At 36.5% G+C, this 11,958-nt stretch overlaps 1 protein-coding gene across 2 annotated transcripts; it reads right to left on the bottom strand.

The window, feature by feature from the left end:
- Nucleotides 1-1,129: 1,129 nt before the first annotated feature.
- Nucleotides 1,130-11,290, bottom strand: Trx2 (Thioredoxin 2). Of its 2 annotated transcripts, none has more exons than XM_034981745.2 (3): nucleotides 11,145-11,290; nucleotides 5,683-5,858; nucleotides 1,130-4,637 (listed from the first exon to the last, which is right to left on the bottom strand). In XM_034981745.2, exons 2-3 carry the CDS (start codon nucleotides 5,851-5,853, stop codon nucleotides 4,488-4,490), a joined length of 321 nt encoding a protein of 106 aa, XP_034837636.1. In that variant the 5' UTR covers nucleotides 5,854-5,858; nucleotides 11,145-11,290; the 3' UTR covers nucleotides 1,130-4,487. The 2 variants fall into 2 exon arrangements, with proteins under 2 accessions (XP_034837636.1, XP_034837637.1); XM_034981746.2 differs by lacking the exon at nucleotides 11,145-11,290 and adding an exon at nucleotides 7,290-7,481.
- Nucleotides 11,291-11,958: the final 668 nt, after the last annotated feature.

Below are 11,958 nucleotides of genomic sequence, written 5' to 3' on the forward strand. Positions count from 1 at the left end.
TAGCTGATGCCCGCGACTTCGTCCGCGTGGATTAGTTTTTTATAAATCCCATGGGAACTCTGATTTTCCGGGATAAATTTGCCATGTCAATTTCCGGGACGTAAGCTATTCGTGTACCAACTTTAATATAAACCGGCTAAACGGATGGGCATTAAGTGGGAACTCTTTGATTTTCCGAAAGTAGATAGATAGATAGAAATACTTTATTGCACACAAAAAATATTACAAAACTATTACAGAAACTAAAACAAAAAATAATTGTATGCAAAGGCGGCCTTATTGCTCACAGCAATCGCCACCAGGCAACCTTTGGTGAAAGGAGAAACTAGGTGTGTTGGATAGTACTTACACACAATACAGAGAAATGAAGTAGTATAATATTATATAATATATAGTAGCCTAGGGATGTAAGCTTACTCTGTACCAAATTTCATCAAAATCGGTTTAACTGTGTGTCCAGCAGTGGACGCAAACAGGCTGATGAATTGGATTTACCAATAGCTCAACAGGTAAAAGGAGTGGACTGAAAACCGAAAGCTCGACGGTTCAAACCCCGCCCGTTGCACTATTGTAGTACCTACTCCTAGCACAAGCTTGACGCTTAGTTGGAGAGGAAAGGGGAATATTAATCAATTAACCCAAAAAATTAAGAATTTAAAAAAAAACCGGCCAAGTGCGAGTCAGGCTCGCGCAATGAGGGTTCCGTACAACAGTCGTATTTTTTCGACATTTTGCACGATAATTCAAAAACTGATGCATAAAAATAAATAAGATTCTGTTTTAGAATGTACAGGTGACCCCATTTGATATAGTCACTCACTTCGAAAGTTGAAAATACTAATTATTAGTTCATGACCACAATTTAATTTTTTTGTGTGATCTAACCCTAAATTCACGGTTTTCAGATTTTTCCCCAAATGTCAGCTATAAGATCTACCTACCTGCCTAATTTCATGATTCTAGGTAAACGGGAAGTACCCTGTAGGTTTCTTGACAGACAGACACAACAAAGTGATCCTATAAGGGTTCCGTTTTTCCTTTTGCGGTACGGAACCCTAAAAATGGCTAATCTTTAAAAAAAAAAACTTTCCGTGGATAGGTAGGTATGTTTAAAATAAAAGAGCAACGATTTAAGTAAGATATTTTATTCAAGTAACAATACTTCAACATACAATACATACAGGGAATAATAGTAATACGAACATTGGTATGTACGCGAAAACTTGTGCACAATGTCTACTATATCTACGTGCTAAATATATTCATTAAAAACTATATTATTATTATCATAGACTAAAAGAGTAGACGGAACCACGCGAAGGCTTAAAATTGAAGCCAGAGTCTGTGGCACGAGACTGACATAGACAAGTATGGAGTTAATTTGGTATACAGAGTCTACAAACTTTTTAGCCTAAGGGCCACACTGATTTCTCCACTAAACCAAAGAACAGTTTAGTTTTATTTGATTTCCCTACATTATTTTAATATAATGTAGTCATAATAAACTATGGCGGACCGGATATCAGGCATTTATAGGTCGCTGTCGCAGAATGGTTTTGGCCCACGGGCCTTTGTTTAGAATCTAAAACTTTAGATGATCTCCATACTAATAAATATTATGAGGACAATGCGTGCCACAAATTCTAGCTTTATCATGAAGCCACTGAAAACACTTTTTATGCATCGGCAAGTTATTGTGCTACTCATCACTTAACATCAGGTGACCCACGTTTGCTCACTATCCCTATTAAAAAAAACTTGTAGATATATCAAACTTTTACAAGCTAGATTATATTATACTGTTTTTACTTTTAAATAAAACCTACAATAATACGAGGATTACGTAAAAAATAAGCAGAACAATAAATAAATTAAATATCTTCTATTTAAAGTGGCTTCATATTTTGTTGATTGTTTACCATCTACATTTTCCCTTTAGTCTGAGATTATTATAAGACACTTTTCGGCTACAAATATATCTCGGTGCAAATATTATTAATTATTATGTTGTTTTATTAATACTTTAGTTGGGGTCTTTTTTCATATTTATATACAAAAGAAAGAAAAAAAAGTTTTCTTCTCATATAGGTACATTTGTTATAGGACTCTTCCAGTGTCTTGTTGAAATAAATAAATAAATTAAATATTGCAAACAAAATCAAATATTATGCCTTGTAAATGCATTAAAAAATTATTAAAGTAATGACAGACTGGTCATATTTTATTTTATTTTGATTTCGACTTTTTTAAACGTTTTTATGAACTCACTTTCCTGTTTAAGTTTCGGATTGACTATGCTGCGTAGGCCCAGCCGTGGATTTCAACACAGACTGGAGGAATATATGTCACAGATAGGATGTGAAAAATCATATGAAAAACTGCTACTTAATATTCACAAACTGCTGCTTCTTCAGGGTTCCAGTACTATTAAAAATCACAGTGAAATCTCAGGTACCTAGTTATTACGCTCCATTCCGTATTTTAAACTTCGCACGTACTATGAATGAAATAGTGTTGACTATCGCAAACTTAGAGCTTACATTGCTGGAACTTGATTTCCTGTAGCAAAGTGTACGAAATTTGAACCGTGAAATCACTGTGACGAAAAAATCATCAAATGAAAATTTTAAAGTAGCAATAATTTTAAATCCAGTCTGAGTTGCTGCATGTACGATCTAAGAACACAATGGCCTCACAGATGACAGAGTACGAACATTGCCTCCATCTTATCATGTCAAAAATATCATATTTCAGTTGCATTACATAAATGTGGCCAGTCTGTCTTCACCTTTATTGTATACAACTTGGACTTTCACTAGAAAGGCGCGAAAGGCTACCTTATAAATATTTTATTATGTAAAGATAGATTTCCATTGGCCAAGGTAGATATAAATATAATATAGCTAACAACTATACCCTATCCGCGGGAAGAAGATAGCACTCTCTACGTAAACCCATACAAATGATAGAGGCTAAACTGTTTTTCCATTTTAGCGTTTAAACTATCGTGAGTGATTTCCATTTTATATCTCACACCCGGCTTTACTCACGTGTTTAGTCGACGTTAGCCCGACTAGTTTCGAACCCATCCGGGGTTCTTTTTCAAAGGGAGTTAAGTCCTTTGAAAAAGGACCCCAGATGGGTTCGAAACTAGTCGGGCTAACGTCGAGTTAACGTCGACTAAAAACGCGAGTAAAGTAGGGTGTGAGATATATATTTTTTTTATTGATTTTCCCATCATTATGCGAGGAATACGATACAGATTTCTTAGTATTGTCGTATCGGCCCATGGAAATCTACCTTTACTCTACATATATTAGCAGATAGTATAAAAAATGCTTATCAAATAAAAAATCCGTCAACATATAATGCACTTGGTAAATCCGCCAGCGGTCGGCGTACATACCGCCCGTACTATGCGACCGAACTAAGAATAGGAACGACTTTCGGCCATATTGTGATGTATAAACTGACAACATACTGCAAATGCATGCGATCTGTCAGCACGACAACTGTAATTTGACACTTATAGGCGTATCTATAGAGTACTTTGACTTTACTCAGACTTAAGACATTGTTAACTTTTTTTAAAAAGAATGCCAAGCATGATGACTAATATTCCCCCTTTCCCCTCCAACTAAGCGTCAAGCTTGTGTTAGGAGTAGGTACGACAATAGTGCAACGGGCGGGGTTTGAACCGTCGACCTTTCGGATTTCAGTGCGCTCCTTTAACTGTTGAGCTATGAAATAAGACAGCGTTATAGGGCTGGCTTCTCGTTTTAACTGAATCTTAAGTCTGAGCAAAGTCAAAGTATGCTCTATAGATACGCCTAAAGTGTCAAATTATAGTCGTTATGTTAGTTCCTAGTACGCTCACATGTCCCACTGCTGTTATCAGCGACAAAATAGCGATAATCAAGTTGGTTTGAGGTGGTTTGATACAACCAGCCGCAAAAATTCAAATTTTAGTTAGTTTTTCGAAAATAGTAGACTAATCAGACATCAAAGACTTATGGTAATGAGTTTTGCGGGCATAACATTTATGCGTCTACATGTTTTTTCATAAAAACTTTAGTAGAAAATACTCATTTACTTCATATTTGTTCCTGACAGAAAATTTTCTGAATTTTCCCAGATTTGCACAAATATGAAGTAAAGAGTATTTTTGACCAAAGTTTTTATGGAAATACATACATGTAGATGCATAAATGTTATGCCCACAAAACTCATTACCATAAGCCTTCGATGTATGATTAGTCTACTATTTTCGAAAAACTAACTAAAATGTGAATTTTCGCAGCTGGATATCAAACCACCTTAAAAAAGGTCCGCAAAATCCAGCGTACTTTTATTATTAGAGGTCAGTGACTCACTCAAAAAACCCAGAGCAGTAAAGCTAGTTGAAAAAAAAAAAACTTTTCCAATGACAGTTGACAGGCCTTTGAGTTTCCTATTCTTAATTCGATCGCATTGTAAGTTTCAAGTGTTTACTTGAGTTTCAAGATGGTGTTCTTCAGTTTCTCCACGTTGGCTCCGGAGAACTCCTCGATCTTCTTGGACGACTTGACGAAGACGAAAGTCGGCATTGCGTTTATGTTGTACTCTGTTGCGATGTCTTCGCACTCATCCACGTCGACCTGGGGATTGAAAAATTAAATAAATAAAAGTTTATTTAGCTCACAAAACAAGAAAAAAAACAAAACATCCGTACCCTTATATAAATGCGAAAGTGATTGTTTGTTGGTTTGTCCTTCAATCACGTCGCAACGGTGCAACGGATTGACGTTATTTTTTGCATGCGTATAGATAAAGACCTGGAGAGTGACATAGGCTACTTTTTATCCCGGAAAATCAAAGAGTTCCCACGAGATTTTTAAAAAACAAATTCCACGAAGGCGAAGCCGCGGGCAACATCAAATATTGAAGCTAAATTAGACATGCTGTGTAGTGTACGCTGGCCTTAATAAAACCATAATATCGTATGCAAGTCATAAAAACAATCCATTTAAGTACTAATCAGTACCAGACACGTACGAACATATATTTATATGCACATATATAATATGTTATCGGTGATTAGAAACATTAGGACCTGTTACAAATCAAAGCCTCTTTGGCCTTGCTATCCTTTATCGCTTTGGACGTGACTTTTTATGTAAACTCCTCCATTAGAGTTAAAGTTTATAAATTAACCAGTAGTATTATAAAAGCTGTGATAGCCTAGTGGTTAGGATGTCCGCCTTCTAATCGGAGGTCGGGAGTTCGATCCCGGGCACGCACCTCTAACTTTTCGGAGTCATGTGCGTTTTAATTAATTAAATATCACTTGCTTTAAAGGTGAAGGAAAACATCGTGAGGAAACCTGCATGCCTGAGAGTTCTCCATAATGTTCTCAAAGGTGTGTGAAGTTTACCAATCCGCACATGGCCAGCGTGGTAGACTAGTCTCACTCTGAGAGGAGACCCGTGCTCTGTTATGAGCCAGCGATGGGTTGATCATGATGATGATTATAAAAGCGGAAGTATAATTGCAAGTCTCCATAATGTTTTCAAAGGTGTGTAAAGTCTACCAATCTGTATATCTATAATCTTGGGACCAATCATCTTGCAGGGCCCGCACCGGGTCGCCATGAAGTCGATGACGACCAACTTCTAGCTGGTTTCTGACAGCCTAGTACCTTACCTTAAGTACAACGATGGAATCAGCCAGCTCATTAGCAAGCTCCTCAAGTTTGGGACCAATCATCTTGCAGGGCCCGCACCAGGTCGCCATGAAGTCGATGATGACCAACTTCTCGCCGGCTTCTGACAGCCTGGTCTTCAGGTCATCCGAGTCTTTGATGTGGATGGCCATTTTGACTGGAATTTTGAAAAATATAGTTATTACTTGAAACTTCAAAAGGTTATTACATTTGTTTTAGGGTTTTTTTTCTCTGGACAAGATATCTCCTGAAAAAAAAGGACTTTGTTGTCTAGACAAATATTATATTCTCTTTGATATTCTCTTGCCGGTACTTCCCGTTGACTAAGGCCGAGATCTATAGAGCGCACTTTGACTTTGCTCAGACTTAAGATAGAGTTAAAACGAAACAGATTTATGTGAGAGATATAGCGCTGTCTCGTTTTAACTGTCCTAAGTCTATGCAAAGTCAGAGTACGCTCTATAGATATCACCCATAGAATCATGTTAGTCAGTCAGTCAGTTATGTCAGACTCCTTTTTATGCGACACCAACTGTACCGCGGTGCGCCGCTTCCGTCGCACGTTGTGTTTATCCAAGTCTTTAATTTCGTGATAGCTCGTTATCAGAATACCTATAACTGTTTATCGTATTTAGTTCAGCTGAGGTTTGTTTTTTGATAAAAATGATTTACAAAAACAACTTTTTATTTGCGGTCTAAAACCACTGCATTCGGGTTGATAAAATTAATAATAAGTAATTATTTTTATCATTTTTAGAGTTCCGCTGTCCGTCCGTCCGTCTGTCAGCGAGCTGTATCACATGAACCATAATCGTTAGAGACTAGAGAGTTGTCAGTGTATTTATTTCCAATGCCGCTATAACAACAAAAAAAATCAAAATGGCCGTAATTTTTTGTACGATGGTGCAGATAACCCTTCGTGTGCGAGTCCGACTCGCACTTGTTTGGATTTTAGGGTTCCAGGACCCTATTACTTACTCAAGATGAAAGCGGGCTATCTTGGAAGGGGTATGGCAGTTTCATTAAACCCACATCCCTGATCGGTTTCTACACGGCATCGTACCGGAACGCTAAATCGCTTGACGTCACGGCTTTGCCGGTAGGGTGGTAACTAGCCAAGGTCGATGTTTCCCACCAACCGAACAGAAGGTTCGACTAAAATCTGAGGCACAGGTAAAAAACTTCATTAAGGTCGATTATGCAATAAAGCGTATAAAAATCGGCCAAGTGCGAGACGGACTAGTACATGAGGGTTCCGTACCATCGTACAAGAAATAACACTTTTTAATTTTCATGACGGCCATTTCGTTACATTCGTTACTATATAACAACAATTATTGTTGTCATAGCGGCAATAGAAATTACACATTCTGTGAAAATTTCACCTCTCTACCTGTTACGGTTCACGAGCTATAAGTCCGCTGACAGACAGACGGACGGATGGGCGGACGAAAAGCTTAGTAATAGGGTCCCGCTAGCACCCTTCGCGTACGGAACCCTAACAAGTATATTCGTAAATCGTAGCGACCTTGTCTCAGGGTCATCATAACACATTATAAGTACCTAACCACTAACTTGTAGCACTTACCTAGTGAACACTAAAAATTAACACTAGAAATCCCAAATTTTCGTCTCGCTGCAGTATCTTTGCACTAAAATATTAACTATTATCAGATTTATGAACAATATCTTTGACGTTTGATATTTTTATTTAATTAAATTAACAAATCGCTCGTGGGACCTCCTTTCGGTATGGCGTCCGGCGATAAACTGAATAGTGAATAGCAAAATACGTATTGTTTGTGTACATACATAGTGACTATTGTATTAATTGTATAGGTACCTACTTGTATAGTATTGAAATAAGATATGGGAAAACTGGCTTATAATATAATTGCCTTCGGTCGTAAAGGCACGCGCACCCTATGGATTTTCATCATTAATATATAAGCAGTCAAAATGAGAACTTACATCTTTCTTGAATTGCAAAAGATCAGAAGTGGGATGAATCGATAATTTAACTAACATTGGGGTGGCTTTTAGGGGAAAACTGGTACCTTATAATAAAGCCCTCAAAGTCCTATGCGAGCGACTTGGCTATCTGAGAGTCGAGTACGAAAAAAAACCGGCCAAGTGCGAGTCAGGCTCGTGCAATAAGGGTTCCGTACTACAGTCGTATTTTTGCGACATTTTGCAGGATAATTCAAAAACTATGATATATAAAAATAAATAAAAATCTGTTTTAGAATGCACAGGTGTCTGTCTGTCTCTCTGTCTGTCTGTCGGTCTGTCAAGAAAACTACAGGGTACTTCCCGTTGACCTAGAATCATGAAATTTGGCAGGTAGGTAGATCTTACAGCTGATATTTGGGGAAAAATCTGAAAACCGTGAATTTGTGGTTACATCACAGAAAAAAAATTAAATTGTGGTCATGAACTAATAATTAGTATTTTCAATTTTCTAAGTAAGATAACTATATCAAGTGGGGTATCATAATATGAAAGGTCTTCACCTGTGCATTCTAAAACAGTATATTTGGCAGCGCAATTTAATGACGGGCATAGTTTTTCTCGCCCTATCTAGTGTGTGCTAGCCTTTATACTTGGCACGGACCTTCGCAAGTGAGTCAGATGGTAGTGACGTCACCGTTGTAAATAATCATGACTATCAATCGATGCTGTAGGAACTTGGGAGGAAGTTAGTGAGAATTATGACCTACGCTTCGCAACTTTTCGATATTGCATCATATAAAAAATATACTAGTCATAAAAGGCAAGTCATCTAATGACTACCTGGTATCTTTTTAGATGGAATCTTAAAAGTTACATGACTAATCCTTTTTCTTTCCTCCTCGGACAGAGTTGTCGTGAGTAGCATTTTATTACAACTACTACTAACTTTAAATTAAGACTACAGTCGAATACACGAGCAAGCGACTAGCTATCGACTATTTTCTCGCTCAAGAAACATACAGAATGTATGATTTTACGTATCATAGCTCGCTAATCGTCGATGATGGGACAAGTGCCTAAGTTTTAAAATACATCTATTCAGTCGTTAGAGCCGCAAAAGGCATGTTTTTAGAGTTCCGTACCTCAAAATGAAAAAAAGAACCCTTATAACTTTGTTGTCTGTCTGTCAAGAAAACCAATAGGGTACTTTCTGTTGACCTAGAATCCTGAAATCTGGCAGGTAGGTAGGTCTTATAGCACAAGTAAAGGAATAAATCCGAAAAACATTAATTTGTGGTTACATCACAGAAAAAAAAATTAAAATGTGTTCATAAACAAATAGTTAGTATTTTCAATTTTCAAAGTAGATAACTATACCAAGTAGAGTATCATATGAAAGGGCTTTACTTGTTCATTCTAAAACGGATTTTTATTTATTTTTACGCATAATAGTTTTTGATTTATCGTGCAAAAATGTCGAAAAAAATACCCGAGTACGGAACCGTCGGTGCGCGATTCAGACTCGCACTTAACCGGTTTTTTCTTTAGTCACGAAACCCAAAAACCAGAATCCACACACAGCTAGAATACAATAGATACTCAAATGACAAACAAACTGGCTTGACCTACATAACAAAGTAGGGCAATTACTACAGAACCAGACATTGGTACCTACTGATTCTGAGCACACCTAAATTTTAGAGTATTTGCATCCTCTTCTTACTAATGTATTATGAAAAGGACAGACACAGTTTGACAGTTTTAAATTCAATTTAGAGCCAGTCGCGAGCCTACTGTTTAAATTTGTAGCATGCACTAAAATTTAGTGTTTAAATGTAAAGTTCATGTTCCGTCCTTTTTTAGCAATATTAAAAAGAGAAAGATGTAGCTATACTATATATTTAGTTTAGAGAAAGACAAGAGAATCGGCGCCATTATAGTCCAATATTAATAAAGACAATTTTCAAACAAAAACTGCAGAACCAGAATACATACTTGTATATCTACTAATGACCTTTTGAAAATCTGTGACAGGATGGAATTTCCAAACCTTGAAACATACTTCATTTTTAACTAAATCCCCAAATATCAATTTTCATAGACATAACTCTAAAAAAACCTGTCAAGTGCGAGTCGGACTTGCACAGGAAGGGTTCTGTACCATCGTACAAGGTATACCCGACACTTTTTATGTAGAACACTGCAAGTTAATGGGCTATCTATGTATATGTGATTTACTAAAGTAAAGTAAAATATTATTTATTGTACATCAAAACCAAAACAAAACAAATATAACAAAGATGTTTGTAGTACAATAGGCGGCCTTATACCAATTTTTTTTTGTGAACACAATTTGATTTTTGATGTGATGGAACTTTTTAGATGGAAATGGAAAATGATGGAAAGATTTTTCCTTTACTTGTGCTATAAATATGCCAAATATCATGAGCCAACAGGAAATACTCTATAGATTTTAATTTCCATGATCCGCCTGACACAACAGACAGACAGACAATGAAATGATCTTATAAGGCAGTGTTTCCCAAACATTGTTCTGCCATGGCCCGGTAATTTTCACATTGCCCCTTCGTGACCCACTTAACACTTCCCAAGCTGGTTCCATTAGGTACCCCGGCGAACTTTGTACCGCCTAACAGTCGATTCTTTTTCAGGATTTTTTTAAAAATTTTCTCTCCATAAGAACCATCCCCGTACCGTACTTCAAGGAATATTATGAAAAAAAAGTTAGCGAAATCGGTTCACCTGTTCAGCTGTGTGAGATTTGCGATCAGCAACACATTCAGCGATTCATTTTTATAGAAAGAGATAATATTATCGATATTTGGTAATATTTTTAAAACAATGCGGGAATGTTGCGACCCGGGATTTTATTTTGATGGCCCGGTACTAGGTCGCGACCCGGCAAATGGGAAACACTGTTATAAGGGATCCTTTTCCCTCTGGAGATATAGAACTGTGAATATCCAGTAATGTCCAATTTAGGAAGTTTTTACAGTAACAAGTCTACATTATAGTTCATCATAGGCTAAAAAAGGCCTGTTCTACTTAATAGTTAAATTGGTTGCCACTCATTCAGTTTAAACAGATCATATTTATCAAACTAACTAGGTGTACCCACCTACTTGACAAGTTATCGTGACACACGTTTAATCTACTCACTTCTTTTAAGTACAAATTAAGTACCTATCTACCTACCTACTATTGTCATATAATTATTATTGTGTAGGAACGATCACTTTCTTAGTTTATCTTACACTTCATTTCAATCTAATCAACTCAGATCAAGTTATCATCTCATTAGAATGCACAGAAAAGGATGCGGAATAAAAAAAATCGATGGAAGTTCTAAGATCTACGATTCAAGGTCATCTATGAAATAACGCTATCGAGGCAAAGTTGTAAGGCTTATAATATGATTTCTAGACTAGATGTACAGTAAATATTATAGCAGAATTAAAGAAAAACATACCTGTTAAAAGTTTTCAAGGAAAATTGATAAAGTATTAACAAGCGGAACACGCTGCTGACAAGAAACGCCAAAATTTTATGATTTTACTTGATTTACGACTGAATCAGTGTTTCCACTTATGATTTTAGTTTTACCCTAGTTTTTGTATTATTTCAAAATAGGTACCCTGATTTAGGGTCTATAATTTTTATTATTTCACATTAACTACATTCATAATACATTCGGTGGGTATAAATTAGTTACAACCTAAAGTTTGACTTTAATCTAAATTACCCCAATTAAATCCTTGTCAACATAAAAAAAAACACCTTAAGCCGTACCTGTTATTAGTCGTTTGCCCTAAAATAGGGCAAAATTGCTAAAGTGAAAACACTGAGCACAATAGAAATAGAAAAATAAAATTGATTAGTTTATGATTTCAAGGACATAGGAGAATAATAAAATTGCTAATAGACTAAAGTGCTACCTATTTCCTTTACAAAGTCCAAATCTATTAATTCAGCAATCATTTATATAATGGCCAATCACATGAGGACAAATATTGTTTCACTGTCAAATAATTTCATTTGAGAACAGCTTATTTTGCAAGTGCAGTGCTGCCATGTATATTGTACACTAACTTTTCACCTGCGAGGTCATCTACTTGGATTTTTGTTTTAAATGTTAAAAGAACTTTTTGATTTTCAAAAAGGTCGGCTTCGAAGACGTAATTTAGTGGGTCAACTTTAAGATTACAGTTCGCGACAGGTCGAGATGGCAATCGGAGTGAGGACGCCCTGCCCATCCGCACATCCGCTGCGCTAGCCCAGTGTGG

The sequence above is a fragment of the Maniola hyperantus genome, chromosome 25 (assembly GCF_902806685.2).
Source record: "Maniola hyperantus chromosome 25, iAphHyp1.2, whole genome shotgun sequence".
NCBI classification, from domain to species: Eukaryota; Metazoa; Arthropoda; class Insecta; order Lepidoptera; family Nymphalidae; genus Maniola; species Maniola hyperantus.

Bases quoted from the DNA above. Each gene is read 5' to 3' on its own strand.
- Trx2 (XM_034981745.2), bottom strand. From the start codon at position 5,853: ATGGCCATCCACATCAAAGACTCGGATGACCTGAAGACCAGGCTGTCA. The intron at 4,638-5,682 runs GTAAGGTACTAG...TTCAATCCCCAG, and splicing joins ATTCCATCGTTGTACTTAAG to GTCGACGTGGATGAGTGCGA.